Source organism: Brassica rapa, chromosome A02, assembly GCF_000309985.2.
Source record: "Brassica rapa cultivar Chiifu-401-42 chromosome A02, CAAS_Brap_v3.01, whole genome shotgun sequence".
Lineage (NCBI taxonomy): Eukaryota > Viridiplantae > Streptophyta > Magnoliopsida > Brassicales > Brassicaceae > Brassica > Brassica rapa.
In genome coordinates this window covers 25,674,108-25,699,407 of record NC_024796.2, presented here as the reverse complement: position 1 = coordinate 25,699,407, position 25,300 = coordinate 25,674,108, and the positions used below count along the sequence as shown (strand labels likewise).

At 30.2% G+C, this 25,300-nt stretch overlaps 3 protein-coding genes and 1 long non-coding RNA gene across 4 annotated transcripts; all 4 read right to left on the bottom strand.

Annotated features, from left to right (window-relative positions):
• Positions 1-2,139: 2,139 nt before the first annotated feature.
• On the bottom strand, positions 2,140-5,814 carry LOC103854384 (protein terminal ear1 homolog). The gene is made up of 5 exons (XM_009131318.2): positions 4,295-5,814; positions 3,537-4,077; positions 2,971-3,108; positions 2,745-2,886; positions 2,140-2,504 (listed from the first exon to the last, which is right to left on the bottom strand). The coding sequence occupies exons 1-5, from the start codon at positions 5,004-5,006 to the stop codon at positions 2,202-2,204; spliced, it is 1,836 nt and encodes a 611-aa protein (XP_009129566.1). The 5' UTR covers positions 5,007-5,814; the 3' UTR covers positions 2,140-2,201.
• A 2,847-nt stretch (positions 5,815-8,661) lies between these two features.
• LOC103854385 (anther-specific protein BCP1-like) lies at positions 8,662-9,334 on the bottom strand. Its single transcript, XM_009131319.2, has one exon. It carries the CDS (start codon positions 9,231-9,233, stop codon positions 8,877-8,879), a length of 357 nt encoding a protein of 118 aa, XP_009129567.2. The 5' UTR covers positions 9,234-9,334; the 3' UTR covers positions 8,662-8,876.
• A 3,192-nt stretch (positions 9,335-12,526) lies between these two features.
• Positions 12,527-17,740, bottom strand: LOC103854386 (ultraviolet-B receptor UVR8). Its single transcript, XM_018656562.2, has 6 exons — positions 15,554-17,740; positions 14,902-15,136; positions 14,466-14,815; positions 13,923-14,327; positions 13,275-13,659; positions 12,527-13,190 (listed from the first exon to the last, which is right to left on the bottom strand). Exons 2-6 carry the CDS (start codon positions 15,127-15,129, stop codon positions 12,948-12,950), a joined length of 1,611 nt encoding a protein of 536 aa, XP_018512078.1. The 5' UTR covers positions 15,130-15,136; positions 15,554-17,740; the 3' UTR covers positions 12,527-12,947.
• Positions 17,741-20,925: 3,185 nt separating this feature from the next.
• LOC117131720 lies at positions 20,926-24,063 on the bottom strand. Its single transcript, XR_004454897.1, has 2 exons — positions 21,787-24,063; positions 20,926-21,745 (listed from the first exon to the last, which is right to left on the bottom strand). It is a non-coding gene; the product is annotated as an uncharacterized LOC117131720 (long non-coding RNA).
• Positions 24,064-25,300: the final 1,237 nt, after the last annotated feature.

The window sequence follows — 25,300 nt, the reverse complement described above, 5'->3', positions numbered from 1 at the left end:
CGCGGGTTTGTTTTCGAAATTAAATATATTTTAAACGAATTTCAATATAAGATAATGGATAAATCTTAGCATATTTATCCAAAAGCACGAACTAAAACATACCAAACTGAAAAAAACAAAGCTGAATTGGATTTCATAAACTGAGTAGATCATATATTTATGGAACTGAAAATTTGAAACTGGTCCAGTTTCCAACTTTGTTACCAAACCAAAAACCAAAATAATTCAACTGAGACCTAACCAAACTTTGTAAATACCTGAACGGTTTCTATATTTATAGAATCAAAACACCAAAAACTAAAATACTCAAACTAAAACCAAATGATGAGGACTAATAGTGCATCACATTTAAATGGTGTGAAGAAAGTATACAAATTATTTAACTCCTTTTAGTAGGGTACATATGTGGTTTATATACAAATTAAGATATAAGCAATGGCTTTCAAGTCTGATTCGGACCTACAGTCGAACTGGTAAACCTGATGGATATATAAATCCAGAATAGCTTATGTTCTTCATGTAATATTCTATTAGAGTTTCTATCAACTCATATGTTTCCATAAAATTTGAATTTAATAAAAATTTATTAATTTAAAAACTTATTAACCCAAAAACTGCTATTAACCAGTGAACTGACACCGGTTGACTTGCTAAAAACCTAGAAAATTTGTATAGTATTTCTTTAAAAAAAAATTGATTAAATTTCTCATATAATAAATTGTATTTTTGTTATTCATTTGTAATGATCAGTAATATTAATATACATTGTATATATATCATCCATGTAGTAATGTTAAAGGGGCAACTTAAAACCAATCGACAATAATAGTTTTATAAACATTGAACAACGAACATAACTATTACTAATGTTTCATGGTATTTATATATATATATATATATATATATATATATATATATATATATATATATATATATATCAAATTTACGTAGGAAGTATTTCATAGAGTAACTTTTATAATTAAATACTATTCAGATTCATGTTCACATGAGTATTTCACTATTTATTAGTGTTACAATCAGTATATATTTAAAATGTGTCTAGAACAAATTTTTTTATATAGTAAGTATAATAATATAGAAGAAAGTGGATATAGCAAGATGGAAACTATCGACATATGATTAAAATATATTTGATTTGCTTAGTTATAATTTCCGATTGATTGCAGGAGAAAATATAAGGTATGAAACATTTATTGATATTTTATAATTAGGTTAATTTATTATATGATCCAATAATTAATTAAGTAGGTGCAACAACTTTTTTTAAATAAATTTTTTAGGAATGTTTCCCGTATTGATTAAAGCTAAGCACATCTAATCTAACATCAGAAAAGAAGTTTAAAGGCTGCAGTCAACGATCACTATCAACTTAGTCAAGCACAATACGAAAGGTGAAGATTTCACCACGTGTCGAAACCCCGTCAATCAGAGAGATAGATACAGGATATGATCATCACTAGCACAGAGTCTTTCTATTGTCCCTTTCAACAGGTCACTGAGTAAGACAGCTATAAACACTAGAACTACAACGATTAGATTTTTGCCTGAAAAAGAACTCCCTTACCCTAGGTCAACCCAGTTCTAGACCCCAATCCCTTTTTCACCATATAAGGAAATATAATTCCAAAATATTTACGAATTTCTTTATCCTTTTTTTTGACTTAAGGCTTGCATATTATATATAAAGAAAAAATAAAATGTTTTACAGCCCATGCTTATAAATAATCATGATTTTTATAAGAAAACACATTCAAATGGGTAATGTGAACGACATTTTTTTTTTTAAGAATGTAAAATAATTTTGCATTTATAAATCATGGAATGTTCTTAAAGGAATACAAATAGTCAAGAGATGAAAAAATGATTAACACAAAATAAATACCGGTATGCATGCAAACAAATTTAAAACTCAAAATACTCTTTTAAATATATCATCACTTAATTAGTCAAAAAATATACCACCACTTAATTATTTACCTGACTGAACTAAGTTAAAATTCATAGCTACTTACCTCGTTCATCCAAACTATCACTTTTTGAACTTTTGATGTTAATAAACTGGATGTTGATGAACAACCAAATAAAGTTAGATTGAGACAACATACCAAGCACAAAAACTTAACAAAATGATGTCTAACTACACTTCTTACATTTTATGGTTTACATTACAAACACAGTTTCTAGAAAGATGTCTCTCCTACCACCGTTAAACCCTGGCCACCGTCTATGCTACTGCTGGAAAAGTCATCTTCCTGACTGTTATAATGGTCACTACCGCAACATGATCCACTCACAGAGAGATCTTGACCGTCCATTGGCTCAAGATGTTTACTATCGAGTCCGGTGCAACCGTTGATGTTGATAGAGACCGGTTCCGTTAGCTGCTTGCCGTCTCGTGGAGGCGTAAAAACTACCGGAAGGTAAAGCTCAGCCTCGCACGGGAACTTGGCGCTCTTGAAGTGTTCCTTTAGATCCTCCAAGCCCTTTTTGACGATTAAAAATAACAAGATAAAAACACATAGTGACACCTAATTATCATAAAGTTCAATACATGACTTTTGTTTAATTATAACTTAAGGCTGAGACTTTGGTATATGTCCCCGAGTCATCTGGTGGAACTTACATATGTTAGCAGAATATTTCGATGGTTAAATCAAGTTTGGCAAATCTTGATGGTATATGTGACTTGAAAACACTAAATAAATGTGTAATATAATGTATACCTGAACTCTCGCATATGTGATTTGGCAAATCTTCTGAGAATTAAAAACCTCCCAACGTTGAAGATGAAACGCCTTGTAAAGCCTCCAAGCTGCCTCCGGAGACGTCATGTTCACAAACCCATAACCAACATTGCACTTGTTGCTAATATCACAGCAAAAAAAATAAAAGAGTTGTCAGGTAATCCAACCGATACTATACTGTCAATGAAGTTCGATGTTTGATTACTTGAAATCCATCGGGAGATACACGAAATCATAAGAAGAAAATGGTTGTTGATGAGCTTCGTGTTCGTCTTTCCCCTCGGTGATCGCTTCGTTGATGTGAACGCAGTGATTATCCAGCATATTCAACAGCAGCTTTTGACTAATATCAAACCCAAAAAGAAACATTGTACCTTTAAAAAATTAAAGTGGAATCTCATATACTAAACCTATAGGAATCTGAAATATAAGAGCATCCAGGAAAATGATAGTCAATTAGTGTAATATGAAACAAGAAGATAATTAAAAGCTTGATGGAACATAGCATAAGAGAATTTTATCTAGAATATAAAGCTTTGAATATATAAACAGCATATTAGCACACGAATCCATGTGAATATTATAATAAAAGATTAGAAAGATCTAAATCTTTAACAATCAATCCTAGAGTTTGAAAAAGCTTCGAAACTTTAATCCATACAAATACTTAATTGAAAGATCTAGTCTTTAGCCATCCTAGTCCTTATTATAATACTGATAGTTGGAAATAAAATAACTTTAAAATACTAATAATTAGATTATATACCCAACCTGTACTTGTTTGGTATGTTCTTGATCATCAAAGTGGTACGTGGATCTCTGCAACTTGGATCATCCATGGTTTCTTCACTGATAAGAAACTGACTTAGTTCCATGCTCTTCATATGTCTTTTCTTTCCCCACTTAGCCACGTTCTTGCTCTTTGTTTCGGACTCCGCTCCTCGGATCTTATTATCCTCATCATCATTGATACACAACGAACCCATAGAAGCTTCAACAACAGCAACTCCATTATTAGGGCTCACATTCTTGTTTTTATCCTTCATCAGAGTAAGAGACTGCCTCATAGGAGGAGCTAGAATAGGTGGTGGTTGAGCCGGTTGAAACGGTTGAAACAGTACATGCGGTTGCCTTAGTGACCTGAACTTGTTCTTAATCCCACCTGGTCGGCTATATTCGATCACAACTTGCTTCCCACAAATCTCTTCACCGTTCATTCCATCAAACGCTTTCGCTGCATCCCTTACATCGTAAAACTCAACGAATCTCTGATGTTTCTTGTACGGTGTCTCTCTCAACTCTTTGATGGGACCTGAAGCCAAAAAATTACAATATTAACAACTGCTAGAGCTAATTAAACGGTATAATATTGTCAGTACTCGAAAGGTAAATAAGGGCATGATGGATACTATCATATTGTAATTGAAAAAGTTTAAGCTCCTGACATATCCACAAATCGAGTAAACAAAACTAAACAAAAAAAAGTAACATAATCAAGACAGAAACATTACAAAAAAAAAAACATATACCGTAAACTTGGAAAATCTGTCTGAGAGCAATGGAAGAGACTTCAGGGTCTAAGTTAAAGACCACCAACGTTCCTTGGTTGCAACCGTTAGGAACCGCACTCGTAGCCGGAACTACAAACTGAGCCCACACGGGTCTACCGGAAACAAACCCACGCACCGGTGAAGAAGAAGATGGCAAGCTCCAAACGCTACCACTGCCACCAACCTTGGCTTGGTGCTGCATGTGTCTACCACAAATCTCTCGAACAGCTTTTTTAGCGTCACGAAGATCGTAGAAATGGACGGTCACGATTCCTTCCGAGATTCTCTCCATTTGCACGCCACGCACGTCGCCGAACACCTCTAAGTCGCGTCTCACGGTAGACTCCGTGACGTCACGCGGTACGGAGATCAGAGAAAGAGATCGCGTCGGCGACTTCGACTGGAAAGGAAGCCGTTGAACGGCTGAGACACCGTTAAAATACGGACGCGGTGGTGGTGGTGGTGGTGGTGGAGGAGGAGGAGAAAACATCATCGGATGTGGTGGGAGGTTAAAGAACGTGAAAACTCTTGGTACCGTCGGAGATAATCCGTACGACAACGGAGGAAGCGTGGGAAAAGGTGGCGGCCGCGGCGGCGAAGTGTAGGGAAAGTAAAAATGGGAGGAGATAGGGTTTAGTGGTACAAACTCTTGAGCTCGAGGGTCTAAAGGAAAAGCTCTAGAATCTTCCATTTTAAAAGGTTTTGTTGTTGCTGTTGTCTTACCGGAGTTCTGATGTTTTTACCGGTGAACGTGATCGTGTGAGAGAGAGTACTGTAACGTCGTCTCCCTCTCATTACTCTCTTTACTCTATAGACAAGACAGTGGAAGGGAACAAATGTTTATTTTATTTATTTTTAATGTTCTTTATGTCTTTCCATAAGCATTTAAGTTTCCTCGAAAATAACTCTGGCTTGTAATCCTTTTCGGAAAGTTACATTAATACCCCTACTAACTTTTTGGTAGGCTTGGGTTCTTGGTTTACGAGGCAGTATATATGTAGATTTAAGTCCATACGCGACACGAATACTGTGTACGTGGAAAATGTTCGTCTTTAATTTTATGTTCTGCAGATTTTCTTACAAAAATAATTGAAACTCTGGAAAGAAAAACAAAAACCCAAAAAGTGAGAAGTTGTATATTAATAACTGTCGAGTATGTTTCAGAGAAAAACCATCACTGAATCGAACAAAGAGGATGATGGGAGAATCGAGAGTAACTACCGCAGCATATGAAAATGGGAAAGATCTTGTTGAAAGCATTTCAAAACTCCAGATGACTAAAACAAGCCATTGATCGGCATTATTTAGCTAGTATCCTATATATTAAAAGAGAATTCATGACTTTTTTCATGTGTGATTTTTTTTTAATTTGGACCATCACTTAGAAATTTTATTAAATGTATTTTATTAAAACTAATAATACATAGAATTTTTAAAATACTTTTATCATAATATCTTTTGATATCCTTTTTATTTTAAATATAAATATATTTATTTTAAAAATCTAACAAATCTGTTTTAAAAGATCTTTACAGGATCTTCATTTTCGAAATTATATTTAAATATTTTTCACTAATTTCGAAATTAGTTTGAAATATTATTATACATTAATAAATTCAGTAATCGTTTATAAAATAAAAAATAAAAAATTCTGTAATATTTTATATATTATATAACAATAATCAATCATATTAAAAGAAAATTATTATATTGAGCTAAGTATAATAAAACTGTATTAAATTTATAAATTTTATTTTCATAAGTATAAAAAATTTATGTTCAAAAATAAAATCTAATATGTTGGTAAGATGGATTAAGCAAAATATATAATACATGTATAAAAATTAACATGTATTTCTTTATAATATAAAATCTTTGTAACTACTTTAATCATAATATATTTTCATTTTAAATTCTAATAAATCTGTGTAAAAGTATTTTAACAATAATTTAATGTATTTTAAGTTATCGTTTATAAAATAAAAAATAAATAAATTATATCTTATTTTATCCACTTTATGTCATGATCATGTTAAAATACAATTATTATACTTAAATAAATATGATAAAAGTATATTCAATTGATAAATTTATAAATTTTATTTTCATAAATATAAATTATTTATTTTAAAAATATAATATGATGATAGAACGGCTTAAAATTAACAAACCTTATAATAAATGTCTAAAAAGTAACATATTTTAGACTTTTGTATATACAATAATATATTATCTAAATTGAATAAACTTAAAAAAATATTAGTAAAAAGAAATACAACTTTGAAACACGGGTCAGAATTTAGCATAAATTAAATACAAAATATTTTCAAATATGTTTTTTCATGAATATATTAATTTGCTTAATAACTAAATGCAAATACAATAAGATAAATATATAATAAGAAGTAAAAATACATACGGTTTTAATCAAATGATTGATTATAACATGTAAAATATAATATTATTATATTTGAAATAGTTATATAAACATTTAAGTATATGATTAATGTTAAAAAAATATACCACTAATGTTTAAAAATAATAATTTATGTATAAAAAAAGTAAAAACAAACACCCGCGCGGTTGCGCGGGTCAAAATCTAGTTAACTCTTTACGTCTTAAGTCGTAATGATACTCGCGTTTCGCGAATCTGTGGTTACATTACAGATACGCAAGACCACTAATTGAAATGCATGCTAGTTATAATATTAAAACAAGAAGGTTTTAATGATGTAAGAACCAAGGATCTTTAAAAGCAATCGTTTTTTTGTTTTCTTTTTTGGTGTAAATGTTAAATAAATATTTAAAAGGGAAACTATATAGAGAATTTGTATTCCCTACACACCAAATATCACATATTTGCACTCCATACACTATATCCCTCTAATTTTTTTCCCCCTATCATTACCATTTACCCCCCATTCTATGGTATCTCACCATTTTTAGTATATTCAGCAAATTAGCTCAACTATATATTCGTGATCTTTTTTTTTTGTTTCTTTAACAAATAGTTTTGTTTATTGCACATATTTGTGTAATGAAGAAAGTTTTGTTAAACACGAAGTAGTGACCAAACACACGTGCACATGAAAATCTCGGTTCGAGAAGAAGACTCCCCCAAAACCATAATCTTGGTTTTCGTTTTTTAGATAAAATAGTTACTACTTCTTGCTTACCACGTTTGCTTTGCTTCCCCACTAGAAAAACTATAATGTATACTTATTTTTCTTATTTGTTGTACAAATATGATTCTCCTCGGCAACCATACAATATCATTCAACTTATAGTCAAAATATTAGAGAATTTGTTTAATGATTTTATTATTCTTTATTCTTTGTCTCTTTTTCTTTCAAAATTCTAAATTGACTTGGGTATCTTTTTTTTTGAACCGAATTGAGACGAACCAATCATATTGAACCGAAAAAATCGGTTGAGAGTCTGATTGGTAATGGCTGTAGCTTTATAATTTTTGTTGTAGAAAAAAATCTGTAGACTCGTTGTTGTGGCTTTAGACTTTATTGCTGTAGAATTTTATGAAAAGCACTAAAAATTGCTTTGGATATTTGTCTCTGCAGAGCACTTGTACAGCTGTAGGTTATTTCAAGAGGTGTGGTTTCAAAAAAAAAATTAAAGTTTGATTGATCTGAATTTAGTGCTGTAAAAATAAACAGGGATGTGTACAGCACCTACAGCAACTACCAATCACCTCCATAGTTTTACAAAACCAATCATATTATCCAAACTGAAATTGATAACCAAACCGGAACAACGCCCCCCTCCCCCGGCCCACAAAACCAAATTATCCATCAAACTGGTTAGGCAAATCATAATAGATTTGAAAAAGAAGATAACTCAGTTTCGGGGGAATTCATCGGAAGCTAGTTATTACTCCGGAGAAGCCATGTAAAGTTTCGGCAACGAGAAGAACCTCACTTTTCTGTGATATTTGTCGATGATTGAGAACAACCTATTCCAACGCATCAGTTTAGTGGGTGGGCGAAACTAGGATGTAATAAATTGATTTGAAATTTTTTGTTTAAATCGGTTTGTTAATCGGTTCTGAACCCTTGACTTATCGGGTCAAATAAATATAATTTTTTTAAAAAAGATAACTCAGTTTCACCAAATCAGTAGCTTTATGATCTTGAAGAAGTGGTAACATAGCATCAAGCTTTCTGGAAGTAGAGAAACGACGTTTTTCATATGAATTTTTGTTTTTGGCAAAATGGCATGTAACTAAAATATACGAAGCAAAGTTTTAATTTTTTGTTTCTTTCATTATTTCTCATCGTCTCTTTACCTGTTTAGTATTTAGTGTTTACCTACTTGAAAGGTAACTATTGTCGTTAGGTTACACGTAAAGGGTATTATACACAATAAACCATATATATGAGAATCACATACACAAAGTTTTAATGTTGTAATGCTATGTACCGTCCCAATGTTATACATGAAGGGACAAGCAAAATGCTTATACATGATACATCTACAAGAAAAAGTATTACAAAACATTCATTGAAAACATTATTAATTTCTTAAAATTACATGCACCAATCACACCTCAGAAAAAGAAGAACGATCCAACCGTCGTAGCAGCGACAGAAACGAATCCAATCATAGCGGTGACGCCACTGCCGGAAGTTTGCTGAGGCGGCGGATAGTTTGCGTACGAAGTTTCGCTTCCGATAGGTCCGGCGACTGCCACATCATCATCTCCGGGAGTACCAGGTGCATCATCGTCGGTTGTTCCGATGGCGTTGTCGTCTCCTGGAGCCTCTGCTGCCTCGACATCTCCACTGGTCGGAGTTGTTGAGGTAGGAGGTCCAGCGGTGGTTACCGACGGTTTATCGGTAGCTGATACGATGGCGGTGGAGACGGCAATGAAGAGAAGAAGGAGAGCTACGTGAAGGCGCGCCATTATGTTAGTTAGTTAATAATCCCCAAAAAACCTTTTTTTACAAATGTTTAATGGGAGGTATTTTCCTTTATTTATCTACGGTTTTTAGTTGTGTAGAGAGGCTCTTTATTTATATATAGTTGTTGATCATAATGCGAAATTTAAGGTTTGCTAAAAAAAAGTTAATGGCATACCTTATACTGCTAATTTAAACTTCTTCCCTGCCCATTAAAATGTGATGTACCCTTTTGTCTCAATCCTTCAAACATTGCATGCAAACAAACAAAAAATCAACAAATTAATAGAACTTTTTCCATTAAATGTTCTTTAATCAAGTTTGGTAACTTTAGTTATAGTTAAATCATAAAACCTAGATTAATCACCAAAAGTTAGAAAAAAATATTACAATCGTTTCAAACTAGTGATATCTTGGATTTAACTTCTACTTTATCTGAGAAGTATAACAACGACATTGTTAAACTGAATGAGTAATAGGATGATATTGTAATATAAAATGTATCAAGTCTAAATCTAGAGGGCTCTTTTTAAACATATATTATCTGACTAAGAGCATCTCCAAAAAACACTCTATAACTTCAAATATGAAGTTTTTTGCGCTCCAAAAAGAAACTTCAAAACTTCAAATTTGAAGTTTTGAAGAGTGAAACTCTATATTTGAAGTTTCACTATTCAAAACTTCAAATTTGAAGCTTCATATTTTTATTTTTATTTTGGTCCCTACAATCACACATCACCTTTATGATTCATAAATATTTTCTCGTTTATTATTTTAATACTTAAAAAACTATATCTCATAAATATTTTAAATTTTGTTTACAGATTTTAAATTTTACACATAAAATTAAATAAAACTTTAAAATAATATTTAAAATATTTTAAGCTAGATTTGGACAACAATAATATACAAAAAAAACTTAACAAATTATTTTAAAAAATTACATGAATACATAAATATTACACAAATTTAAATATTACAACAACACTAATAATCAGGTAAGTTTGATCCGGAACCTTCAAAATTTTCAAATATTCTCAAAATTTTTTTGTGTAACTGAAGATGGTTGTTGTTGTTGCTTTTGATGTATTTTTCATACAATTCTTTCTTGTTCATATCGAAAATATTCACGAGTATTAATATCATAGAAATTAGTCTTTTAGCAATATTTTATGTTTCTTTTTTACTTTTTTATTCCGATCTAATATATTTACAAGTATCAATATTACCCGATTTCAACAACTTTTAGCTCATAATCTACAAAGTAAAAATGAGGAGAACTATTTTTACTTTGAAATGCACTAATAAATCATATATGCATTACGAAAATCATTTTGTAAGATAATATGATATTTTGTTTGAAGTTTAATATTAATTAAGTTATTTTTATTTAATTTTTATTATATTTGAACATAATATTTTATTAATTAATATTATTGTAATATGTTTATATATGTGCTAGTTATTTATAAAAGTTTTATGAATTTAAATTAATTATGACAAATATAAGGACCATATTATAAAATATAAATAGTTTTGAAGTTGAGTCTGGAGTTTTACTTTTGGAAAATAACACCTTTAAAATTCAAATATAGAGTTTTGGAAACTTTAAAATGGAGTTCTTTTTTGGAAATGCTCTAAGAACATCATTAATTAGACATTACACATTTTAGAAACAAAAATATTGATAACTTATCACAAAATAATTATGTAAATTTTAATAGATTTTGGTGATTAAACTTAAAATATTATCCAAATTTAACCGATTTGGGTGATTAATTTAGGTTTGGGTTAATGATCAAAAGTTAGAAAATATTACAACCGTTTTAAACCAGTGATATCTTGGATTTTACCAGATGATGATTTACCAGATTTAATATAAAATGTAACAAATCTAAATCTTTTTTTTGGTCATCAAGACAAGTCTAGATCTATAGGACTCTTTTTAAACATACATTATCCGACTAGGAACATCATTAAGGAGACATTTACACAGTTTTTGGAAACAAAAAATATTGATAACTTATGACAAAAATATATTTTCTATTTTAAAATGATTTGAACTATTAGACATTGAAACACTTTCCCTCGTATATCTCATCCTTTACTCCTTTTCATTATTTTATTTGGAAGAGACTGCCAATAAAAATGGTCTAATCAATGCATATATCTCATTTGGGCTCCCTCCCGTGTCTCACAAGTAAACATACTTCCACAAGAGCATGATTTACTCGGATCTCTTAGCCGGAGTTTTTAATTCATGATTTGACATTTTTTTCACACTTTTCGACTAAGAGACGGCTCTTATATTTCTTATTTAAGAGACAATTATTAGTTTTTCTTAGATTTTAACTAAGAAAAACTAAGAACCGTTTATTAGCTGAAGCTGAGAAGCACAGTTAAGAGACTGAAATTAATCATGTTCTAACTCACCTTCAAAAAACTATTTTTCATACCTTGCTAAAAATTCAGTTTAATTATACCTAGTTGGCAAGTAATCTATCACATATCTCAAATTTTATTTTTGTTATTACATGAATCGAATTCAATTTTGATTAATTTAAGAATGTAATAAATAATTCAATTTTGATCAATTTAAGAATGGACTCTTTATTTTTGTTACTAAATACTCAAATTTTAAAATTTTGATTAATTCTTACATTGACCGAAAAATTACAAGTCAACCAGCTGACTCAGCTGCTAATCACGAGTCTATTCACCTTCCCCTAAACGCAGTGATATCGCGTGATCTACATTGAAACTAAACAGCCGATGAAAACCTTTTTAACCAGAATATGGGTTTAGCCCTTTAAGCTTTCTATACAAATCAAATCAATTTCACTTACCAAGGATTAAATTGAAATTGTTCGACAATTACTAACAACATAACCTTAAAACATGACCCTAGGGGTGGGCAAAAAACCCAAACCGAACCGAACCGAACCAACCAAACCGAAGTTAAACCAAACCAAACCAAACCGTACTCTTTATGTAACCCAATTGGTTCATGTTTTATTCAACCCGAACGGTTTGGTTTGGTTTGGGTTTAAACCAAACCAAACCGAACCAAACCGATAATCCAATATATATATATATAGTAAAAATATATATGATATATATATGTATTAACATATTGAAAATTTTAGTTAAAGTTTCGTTTTTCATTTTTTCATAATTTCCATATCTTTAAAAAAAATTATAAATACGATTCAAATAATACTATTATATATAAAATCATGTAGCATAAGGTTTTATATTCTCACTCTATTGTTTATGAGTTGATTATTTTTTAATAAAAGTATAAAACTGATGCCTTCATATTTTATAACCAACCCGAACTACACCGAACAAAACTAGACCATAATAATGTAAACCGAACTAAATCTAAACCAAACCGAACTGAACCGAACCAAATTAAACCCAAACCGAACCCAAACCAAAGCTACTTTGGTTTTAATTGGTTTGAGTTTTATAAAACCCAAATTACCCAAACCAAACCGAACCCGAAACTAAACCGAAATGCCCACCCCTACATGACCCCATGAACAATTAGAATAATCTAAAAAGTAAAACCCTATACAATAAAATTGTTAAGACAAGTTCCTTAGCTTATGTCCCACCCCCTTTGTACAAACTTCCGACAAGGTTAAAAAACGCAATTTCCTTACGTTTTCCTAACGTCAAACTGCGAAATTTCCTGCCAACAAACAATGCAACCGCTAATTGAGATCGATATTTACTCTTTCAGGTACACACCTCTCTGTCTGGTCACGACCGAGCTCTGCTCCGAGCTGACCTTTATCTCCCGCACCAAACGCAAATAACTTCCCTGATTCCGTGAGTGCAAACGTATGCGCGTTCCAGTATATCGAGTTCGTTAAACTAATCTGAACCACCCGCTCTTTCACTTGTTTCAGCGATGTTACTACCGCTGGACTCAACACATTAGCCTGCCGATCACGCTACAGACAAAACCAAAACCAAAACCAAACCAAAACATAAGGTGTTTGTGTTGTGTTTATATGTTACATTAAGCAAGCGCTAACCTGTTCAAAAACGGCTGTATGGTGACCGAGACTAGCAGATTCACCACAACCAAAAGAGTACACATCTCCATCTTCCGAGACCACAAAAGTAGTGTAGTCTCCCGTTGCGACATGAACCGCCTTGACATGGCTTAGCCCTTCAACGACCTTAGGAACTGACTCACCCTCCTCGTTACCATGTCCTAAGCAACCGTATCTTCCCCAACCCCAAGTACACACTCTTCCATCTTGACCTACCACCGCTGCATGCCAAGCACCAGCTGCAACTACCCTAGGTTGAAAGTTCAGTAGCTGAAACTGCTCGATAACCCGAGGATACTTCTCATCGGTTTTCAACCCATGACCAAGTTTGCCTCCCAAACCGCAACCAACCGAATAAACCGACCTAAAACAAACATTGCTATTGCGTCAGACCGGTTTTCGACAAATATTAGAACATCTCCAATCCACTTCTATATTCAGTTCTATATTTTTCTTTAAATTAGAGAAACTCTGTTATAGGAATGAGTTTGCTCCGATGTATGACTCTAATAATAATAGAGTTTTTATATTTTTAGAGGAAAATATAGAAAAATGCTATTTTCTATCTCTAAATAAAATATAGAAATGGGTTTGAGATGGTCTTAGTGTATAAGAGAAAGAACTCACATGCCATTTGGTTGACAAACCAAGGCAAGAAGGTAGCAATAACCAGCAGCAATCTGCACAACGGGTACATTCTCTAACGAACCTAACAAAGGACGTGGCTCAACATCATTAGCCTCGGTTTGATGACCGAGTCTACCATCGCTGCCCCAAGAGAATGTATAAACCTTCCCTTCTCGCGACAGAACAGCAGTAAAGAAGTTCCCTATCGCCGCTTGCACAACAAATATGTTCTTTAAAGATGTCACAAGCTGAGGAGTCGTAACTTGTCTAGACCCTCCTTGCCCTCCGTACTCAGCTTCACCAAACAAATCTTTCCCACACGCGTAAACACTCCCATTATCGCTTATCAGCATTGTCCGACCAGCACCAGCTGCCGCTTGGATGATTCTGGTTCCCTGCAATGACCTGCACAACACGAAAACACTCGAGCCGGTTCATACCGAGATGAAACATTCGCCTATAACCCCCAAAATATTAGTTTTTAATATGTTTATTATCATTTGGTCTTGAAATCTCAGGGATTTGATGTCAATGAGGAGTAACCTGATGGGTAGTATCCGAGCTTCTTCATCGGTATGGCCATGTCCTAGCTGACCAGAGTTATTGTGACCAAAGGTATAAACCTGTCCCTTTGATGTGACGGCAATGCTGTGACCAGGACCAGCAATGGCTTGAGACTTCTCTCTTCGACAACACGCTTCGCCAGCCAGCAAAAACCTAAGGACTAGTTTCCATGACCCTCCGCATCTGCGTTTCATTTCTTCACGTTCTTGTTCACTCATCGGTTTGAAAATCATTCTTTTATTACACATGTCGAGAGCGGCGAGCTCGGGTAGTGATAAACTACAGTCAGGGGCAAAGTTTGCTGGCTGGCTAAAGAAGGAGCATGTTGCCTAAACCAACAACAACAAAATTATCAAATTCTTGAAATTTTTTAAAAAAGAAGGATTTTAGACTTTTTTTTTTTAGAGAATTGAACCTCAAGATTAGCGAGGTCACGAGGATCCAATCTACATTCAGTGAGAACATGAAGGACAATGGAAGGGTTAGCTGCTAAAGGAAACTCTCCGGGAGTTGAGTCTCCAAAGTATTGGCGTTTCTGCCTCTGAAATGGAGTCACAGGAGGAGAAGCAGCAGCAGAGGAAACTGGTTGATCTGGTAAGTTATGACAATGTAAAGATTGAGTTCCACTAGTTGTAGCATCCATTTATGATCTACAGAGGAAACAGAAACAAGTTAGGATCCAAGTCACAACTCTCAAACTATAGCTTGTAAGATAGTATCAAGGAAGCAACGTTATGGGTTATAACAAGGCTTCTTGTTCCTAATCAAGAACAGAGCAAGACTCTGTGAAAACAATCAAATCAAATTTAAAAATGGTAAGAACAAAAATGAATCTTAAAGAAAACTGTTTGTCACACGCAAAGAACTTCTCTTTCTCATCTGCACACGGCAACTCTGTTTTGACCTTACAAACCGAGAAAACTCAAAATCAAATCTTAATTGAACAACACCAAACACATCAAGAGATCAAGAGTTAACCAAGCAAAGTTATGATCAATCAATCATAAAGGATCCAACTTTCTGAAAACCCATCTGCATCAAACCATAATCATCATCAAGAATCGAACCTCTGGAATTTTACAGACAGCCCCAAGTGGTTTCTCTTTGTTTGGTTTTGATGTCTGATCAGAGCAATGAAGAAAGAGGGATATGAAAAGAATGATCGGACAATATTTTCCTTCAGAGAATTGACGGTGAAAATTCCCTTTTTTATTTTTAGTTATTAAACTTTTGTTTTTCTTCTCGGAAAGTCTGCAAATTTGTGCGTTGAGGGAAGTGAATGAGGAGGAAATGTCTCTTTTATGCGGTGGTCTCAAAGCAATTAGAATATCTCTCTATTACAACATTCTCTGTTAACTTGTGTTGCTGTATGTATGTATATATGCACATATACGTATACTTGTAGTGGTGTATAACATCTTGTATACATACATGCGTGTGCATCCGAAAGAGGGCTCGACTGGTGGAACAAGTTATCCATCTAACGGATCTTTATAGTTTAATAGTTAGGAGTATAAAATGTTAGTTACTCATCATGAGTCCTGACATAGTTATCCACTATAGTGACATCCTCAATTTTTCATTCTTCTTGTCCTTTCTATGAGGATACAAAGTGAAAGAACTTAAATTCTTGAATCCATATTATAGTGAAGTTGACAATGAGTATATAACTGATTCTTCTACAGTTGTTCTAATTGTGTATGAAATGTGTTAGTATTTGTTTTTGTAACTTTATAAACCAAAGGAAATTAAATGAGTTTGAATGGTAACCAAGGACATTAAGATGAACACTACATTCTTTAATGTTTTTTTAAAAGATTATCATTCATGAGAAATATTTTTTTCTTTTCATTACTTTTCATTCCTTTTTTGTAGAAAATTATAATGCAACTACGTTTCTTGTTAATTTTGATAAAAAACTTTCATTCCTCATCATTTCCAAAATTTTATTCATATTCGTTATTTTTCTATTAATTCCTAATGTTTCTCGATGGTTACCAGTCACGCAATGTTTGTTTCCATAACTTTGTAAACTAAACACAGTTTAATAGGTTAGTGTTTGTTTCTTTAACTTTATAAACCAAACACACAAATGAGTTAGTGTTTGTTTCTGTAACTTTATAAACCAAACAATTTTTTTGATAAGAAGATATGTAAGATCACTCTGCTGAGGAAGGTCGCTGCGCAATCGCTTATCTACCACATTTGGAAGCAGAGAAATAACTTGGTTCACAATCAGAAGGCGGTGCCACCATCCATTGTGTTTCAGGCAATCAACATGAAGATAAAAAATATCATTTCTTCCAGGAGACACAACAAACCTTTCAAGCCTCTTCTAGGTTATATGTTGATCCATCTTGTTTTTATTCCTTTTTACCAAAGTGGTTCAAAACTAAAATCCTTATTCTGTAAAATCTTTCTTTGATCTATGATATTTACAATTTAGCAAAAAAAAAAAAAAAAATATAGGCTTGGAAGCAACACCAACCTCCCAAGTTACAATACAAAGCGCAAGTTGTGGCTTTCATGTACAAGAATATTCCCATCTGCTTTTCTCATATTGTTTTCTTTCCAAGTGAAGGATAATATTTAAAATTATAGAAAAGCAAAGGTTTTGTTTTCTTTTGATTTTATTCGATGGTGATGATGATTTTATGTCAGCTTTGAATAAGTGTTTAGTATGAATAATAAACTGATAAGTTAGAAGTTTTTTGTTTGGATTAAAATTACATTTGAAACAAATAAAAATAATATGAAAGATTAATTTCAGAGACATATAAATCTAATCGAGACTGCTTAATCTACCATATCAATTAGAAATTCATCTATAACTTACAAAATCATTGATGAAGTTCAATAAAAATGATTTGAAATGATGTAAAAAAAATGATTTGAAATCTTTTGAAACTATTTTTTTCAAATATATATATATATAAATATAAATATATCTCAATTTCCATAATTTTTATATATGTTTCAGAAAATGTTTCTAAAGAATAGGATGAGTTTATAAATGGGAAAATCGCATAAAACACTCTTAAAGTGTCACTTACTTACACTTTAAACTTTGAAGTTTTTTTCACTAACATTTTTAACCTTCAAAATGACATTAATATCACAAAAATACTCTAAAGTAAAAAGTTGACCGGTTGTACAGGTAAAAAGATGATGTGTCAGGTTTTTTTCAAAAAATAATTATTTAATAAATAAAATAAAACAAATAAAATAAATTCAGGAAATTAAACAAAAATTCATAAAATTAAATACAAATTTAGAAAAAAAAAATCAGATTAATTAAAAAAATCAGAAAATTAAATAAATATTTATAAAATTAAATAAAAATAAAAATAAATTAAAATTCAAAAAATAAATAAGATTAAATTAAATACAGAAAAATAAAATTCAAAATTTTTAGAAAATTCAAAATTCAAAAAAAAATATTTAATTACAAGATTTAAAAAAAAAATATATATATCATATCATCGTTGACAATAACAGTTTCAAATATATCATCAATAATGGTGATGGTTTCTGACATAACCATTAACAATGACGGTTCTTTGCATATCTCCAATGATAATTTTCAATGTTATCATTGAAAATGACAAAAAAAATTTTGAATTTTGAATTTTTTTTTAATTTATGATTTGTTTTTAGTTTTTCTGTATTTTAACTTCATCTTTTTTTGAATTTATTTAATTATTTTGTTTTTATTTATTTTTTAAAGTTTAAAGTGTTAGTAAGTGACACTTTTAGGGTTTTTTTAATGCGATGTTCTTGTTTATAAATTATCAAGGGCCAATATTTTTGGGAATTTTCATAATAGTAGAATTGTAGTGTATTTTGGAATGCAAAAACACACTAAACAATAAATAAACTACTATTTAACAACTATCCTACTATATAAAAGGAACTAATTTTGTGGCTTCTAAGAGTGTCCACTTCACCTAAAATATTCAGGACCAATCAATATGACATGTCATTTAACATATTCTCCAGCCCAAAAGTAAACTATTGCAACATATATCTGAACCCAATTAATTTTGTGGGTTGGTCTTCCAGAAACTCACGTGGCCAGAAAGTAAACTCAAGCCCTGAGAAAGTATGAAAAATTAAGGTTAACGAATCCCCTATATATTAATTGAGGAACATTTAAAAAGATGTAACCTCAATTTTGTATTAATTAAAAGTGGTCCCAATGCATAGGTGGCATTCAATTAGGTAGTCAATTACATTCAATTGAAAAATAAGTAGGTCCACATTCGATTTTTATATGTTGTTAGATACATAAGTTGGTCAAACTATATGATATAATGATATGATATGCTATTTTCTTTCCTTAAATAAAACTTACGGAATTACCATAAATGACTAATATATATATGACAATTAATGATTTTAATAATAAAGATTTGATAACAATTTATATCTCTTCCATTATTTTTTGTTTAATTTTATATTATTAAAATAAATTAAACAATCAAATTTGCTATAAAAATAAAATTTAGATTTTTTCGTATATGTTATATTTTGAATTTTTAAAAACGACAATAAATGACTAAAACTATTAAAATTATTATGTTAAAAATTAATGATCAATGGTTTAACATTTTTATTATAAGAAGATACACATGATTTTAAAACCATATGAGTAAAAAATATCATTTAATAATAAAATAAATATATATATATATAGATTAAACACTATATACCATAAGATTACATAAATATTTTAATATTAAAATTTTCAATGAATTTTCAAGAACATTTATAAATTATAAACTTATTAAAGATTTCAGATTGAAAATTTTGTTATCGATGATTTAAATATTTTGTTATAAAACGATATGAATGATCATAGAACCGTATGATTATAAATTCTTATTTAATAAATAACTATACAAAATATACTATTTTTAGAAAAATATGTTAGTCCATCTTAACTTATATTACACTTTTTATAAAACTAACTATCGAATTGATAAATAACGTACCAAAAAATGTTTTGCATTTTCCTTAAATAAAAGCTACGAAATTACCTAATCTGATTAACGTATATGTGAAAATTAATTATTATGAATAATAAATATTTGATAACAATTTTTGTATCTTAGTTATTTTTTTAAATTTTATAGTATTAAAAGATATTTAAAAATCACATTAAATATATAATAAAAAAATTTATTTTTTTCTTATATGTTATATTTTGAATTTTTCAAAACGTCTATAAATTATTAGAAATTTGAAGATCCCCACTCTGAAAATTTTGTGATCAATAGATTATTTTTTTGTCATAATAAGTTACAAATGATCATAAAATTGTATTAATATGAACTTTTATTTAATATTATAAGAATATACACATGATTTTAAAACACATATATATATATATATAGATTATACTATATACCATAAGATTACATAAATATTTTAATATTAAAACTTTCAATGAATTTTCAAAAACATTTATAAATTATAAACTTATTAAAGATTTCACATTGAAAATTTTATTATCGATGATTTAAATATTCAGTTATAAAATGATATGAATGATCATAGAACTGTATGATTATATATCCTCATTTAATAAATGACTATATAAAATATACTATTCTTAGAAAAATAGGTTGGACCATCTTAACTTACATTATATTTTTTATTAAACTAACTATCGAATTGATAAATAATCTACCAAATTTTGTTTTGCACTTTCCTTAATTAGAAGCTACGAAATTACCTAATATGATTCACGCATATATGAAAATTAATTATTATGAATAATAAATATTTGATAACAATTTTGGTATCTTAGTTTTTTTTTAATTTTATATTATTGAAAGATATTAAAAAATCACATTAAATATATAATAAAAACATTTATATTTTTTCTTATATGTTATATTTTGAATTTTTCAAAACGTCTATATATTATTAGAAATTTGAATGTTCCCACTCTGAAAATTTTGTGATCAATAGATTATTTTTTTGGTATAATAAGTTACAAATGATCATAAAATATAACGCATATGAATTTTTATTTAATAAATATTCAAACTAAATAATATATATATATAAATACTAATGATTTAAAGCAACAAGATTGGCTGATCAATTTAGTCGTCCAGTTGAAATCTTTCAAAAGTATGTGAATGACTAAAGTCAAAGTAAATATGGATTTAGAATAGTAGTTATATTTTACTAACCGAAATACCGAAAAAAACGAACCGAACCGAAACCAACCCGATATTCGGATTGAACACCCCTAATCCAAATGAAGCCAAACTATTGTTTCATTTTCCAAAATATAATAAAAATAATAACTTAATCCCGCGCAAGGCGCGGGTCTTATCCTAGTAATAATTATAAAAGTCTCTTCACATATTAAAATTTAAGCATACATCACGTGTTTTGGTTGCTCAGTATTATATGCTTCATTTTACTTTAGACTTGATGTTTGTTTCGATCGACATACACTGAACATTACTCATCCAATAAGATTTTCTCTAACTGCTTATAACATATTCCGGCCCAAACTATTTTTTCACATATTGCGTCACAAACTCGGATATAATAATTGATTTATTACTGCTTTCACATGATATCTGCAAATGGTGATGTGGGGTAGTCCACAGACCACAGCTTCATGCTCAATACTTGCGATCCACATGCACGTAATGTGGATTGAAGAACATGTTTCATTTCTAATAGGCTGAACAAATGTGATGTGACTCAAAATTCATCTTTTATTTTAATCCCAAACTCTGAAAAAAGTTATTTACTTTCATAATCCTAATCAGACTTTTTAATACTTAGCTTAAACCACCTATACCAATCAAATGAACGGAGAAACCATTTTATTTTACAAACATGAGCTTCACATAACGACGCCAGTAATAGGTCGCGTGCCTTAATTACTCAATCCTCTAACCCGGCGATCATAGAAACAACTCACTATACGTCGTTTATTTACTCATCCGTTAACAAAGTTCCCATTCGTAATAAATATAGGCAAATAAAAACTTCAACGTTTTAACATTAAAATGTAACAACGTGTAGCAACTGCCCTGAAAAACAAAAAAAATGCTTGAACATTATTCAAAACAGAACAGCAGACGTTCTGACTTACGTTTACTTGAAATATATGGGTTATATAATCTCGCAGCTAAAAAGGTCAAATAGATTAACCAAAAAAACACACTGCAGGTGCGTATGAAGAAGGAAGTAACAGATAGGAATGGCTACTCCATCCCCACCACACACTCCCCTCACCCAGTTTCTTCATTTTGATCACAACATTTACCTTCCTGCAATTGAGTTCATCAACAATACAAAACCCATAGATACGGATTGTTTTTCAATCTTGGTTTCATTTAAGACTCCTCCCATTTACTTTAAATTATTGGAACTATCTTTACCGGTTACATTTCTCGGTAGAGGTTTAGATTCTTAAGAAAAAAACTTGGTCCAATCTTACTCTACATAAATTATTTCACAAATTTAAAAAACTTGGCAAAAAAGTTATGGAAAAATCAAATACAAAATTTAGTATCATCATTCAAATTTACAATGGTCTGTAAACACAGATATACTGGCTAATGATTCTGCATTTATGATTTGTGTTTACGTATACATACATTAAAATCATATTGATGACTTCTCAATAATACCCCTTTAATTTTAAAATTTTTAGAATTTATACACGTTCAATATAAAAATTTTAAAGGCAAACAACAGGGCCGACTAAAAATACAACTAAATCTAATAATGAAACTTATACTAGAGTCTAACAGAATATAGTAAAAAAATATCTTCAACCAAATATTATTACAGCAATAATAAATTATTTTTTTATAACACAAGGCCCATTTCAAATAACAAAAAGAAGAAAAGAACAAAATGCAAAAGCTATACCACTAACAAGATTTCAAACTCCCAACTAGGTCTGTGCATTTCGGGTATCGGTTTGGTTTGGTTCGGGTATTTCGGGTTTCATATAGTTTGGATAGGGGCTAGATGATCCATTTAGTACTTGACCTATTTTCGATTCGGTTCGGTTCGGGTAGTTTCGGGTTCGGTTCGGTTCGGATAGTAAATGCAGGAACCAAAAAATATCCGGAAAAAGTTCGGTTCTCATTTGGATCCGGTTCGGGTTCGGATAGTTTGGGTAGCTCGGATAATTTGGAAAAAATATCGGTTATTTAAGGTAAAATATCAAATAATTAGGATGATTTAGATAAAGATTTTGGATATCTTGGATTACTTTGGATATTTCGGATAAAACTATCCGGATAGTTTCAGATACTTTCGGGTAGTTTGGATACTTTATAATTATTTAGTTATACTCAACTATTTTCAGATACTTTAATAGAATTTTAAATTAAAAAATATATATTTAGTGATGTTATATGTATATATAATGAATATTTTTACATATTCGGATACCCGTTCGGTTCTCGATTCGGTTATTTCGGATATAAAAATATAGGAACCGTTCGGGTATTTGAAGATATTGATCCGGTTCCGGTTTCGGGTATTTCGGTTCGGTTCTTTGGTTCCGGTTATTTTGCCCAGGCCTACTCCCAACTATACATTATCCATACCACCCCCACAATTAATACAACCTTATACATCAATATACACGTAGTCGGAACAACCAGATCAAACATACACACAATAACTAACTAATAAAGCGCGGACAACCCCCTAGTTGAATTAACAATAGGTGAAAGGTAAACTGATAAAGATACCCTTCAATTTTATAAACTAACATCATCAAGAGTTGCAAGCGACGAGACTCAATAATTGCCATATACATTTGACCAAATCATTTTAAATAGACAGCACACAAAAATAACTTCTTTGGGAAATAATGTCCCATATTATAAGAGATGAGAACCATTAATATTTGGAAAGAGTCACCATGATAATTTATAATTACTTAATATATAAATTATTATTTTTCTAATCTCAAATGATGGTTTAAAATTTGTTTCATTGACAAGACTGAAGACTCTTTACCTAATTAATTTACTGAAAACATTTTTTTAACAGTGAACTGCTGATATACATGTCTAATTTGGAAGATACCTAATCACTTTTGTCATAAATATAAATAAAACCAAAATACATTTTAAATGAATTCATTTTCCACCTTGAACTCTCTTTCTTTTATGAAAGTTGTTAAAAAGGAGCTAATCCAAGTTGTAAAAAAAATAACCATGTAAGAAAAAAAAAACTTGTTTTGGCTGGGTTTGAATGTGCAAGAGAACTTGTTAAGATGTTTGTACTTTGTACCACGTGAATATATATGGATAATTATGTGATGTCGAAAGGTGTGATAAAATACACATCATGAAACATGTGATGCAGCATTCAGCAACATCAATCTATATTATTAAAACTGAAGTACACTTTAGTAATGTTTGGAAACATGAATAGTACTATAACTGAAAATTGTTTGGAAACGAAGATAGCAGTACTACATTAATTGTATTTCCATATTTCACTCATATTAATTATATTGTCTTAACAATATTTCACATCATTAATTATATTACCATAATAATAATAGTGTAGATTTTATTTAGTAGTTAATCAATATTAGTTTTGTGTCAATTATAAAATCAAAAAAGTAAAATAACTGAGTTTTGCATAAGGTTAAACGTTTGTTTTAATTTGTTATACTATAACATTTTTTTTTTCAATCAGTGGAAAATTACGTAGCCAAAAACATAATTCAAAAACATGTTTAGTGAATAAAATCATAACTTAAATCAAAATAATAAAAATGAATTACATTCATTGTCACTTAATTTTTCACTCAATATAATTGCTTACTAAATAAAAAAACTCTTTCAGTTTCACTTAATTTAGCAAAACACATAAAAAATATCATTTATATTAGTTTATAAAATCAGTTAGGCATGAACACTAAATATCCACTTAGGTACGAGTCGTTCCTTTCGGGTATCGTTTTATTTTGTTTTAAAATTACTCACTCCTTGAATATTATAAATTTATGTGTAGGTTTTGAGTTGAATCCTTTTGAGTCTGGATGAGTTTGGTTCTGATGTATATGACCCTAAAATATCTAAATAACCAATGTATTTGAAACGGGTTTGGATATTTGTACCAAAAATAACCATATTATCTGATTCGATCCGGATCTTTTGAATACAATTAGTTATATTACGACATATATAAAATATAAAACACTAATTATGAAAAACAAATATTAATGTATAAAAATATAAGTATAGTTTTATTTTAGTAATTTCATTAATTATATTACTTTAACAATATATTACATCATTAATTATATTTACCGTAAAAGTAATAATGTAGATTTTTATTTATTAGTTAATCAATATTAACTTTGTGCAATTATAAAAAAAAATAAAAATGTAAGATAACCGAGTTTTGCATATGGTTAATAGTTTGGTTTAATATGTTTTACTAAAACTTTCTTTTGTCTTAGTTCCAATTGGTGAAAAATTACATAGCAAAACACATAATTCAAAGGCATAGTTTATATGAACAAGATAATAATTTAAATCAAAATAATTAAAAAGTATTATATTTATTATCACTTAATGTTTCACTTCATATAACTATTTTATTAAATAAAAAATTCTTTCTATTTTTCTTATTTTTGCCAAATATATAGAAAGAGTTTCCTTTTTAATCTATTTGCAAAATCAGTTAAGTATGGACATTCGGATACTCATTGAGGTACAAGTTGTTTCTTTCGGGATTAATTTTTTTGGATTTTTAAATTAGGCGCCACTTGGATATTATAAATTTATGTATGATGC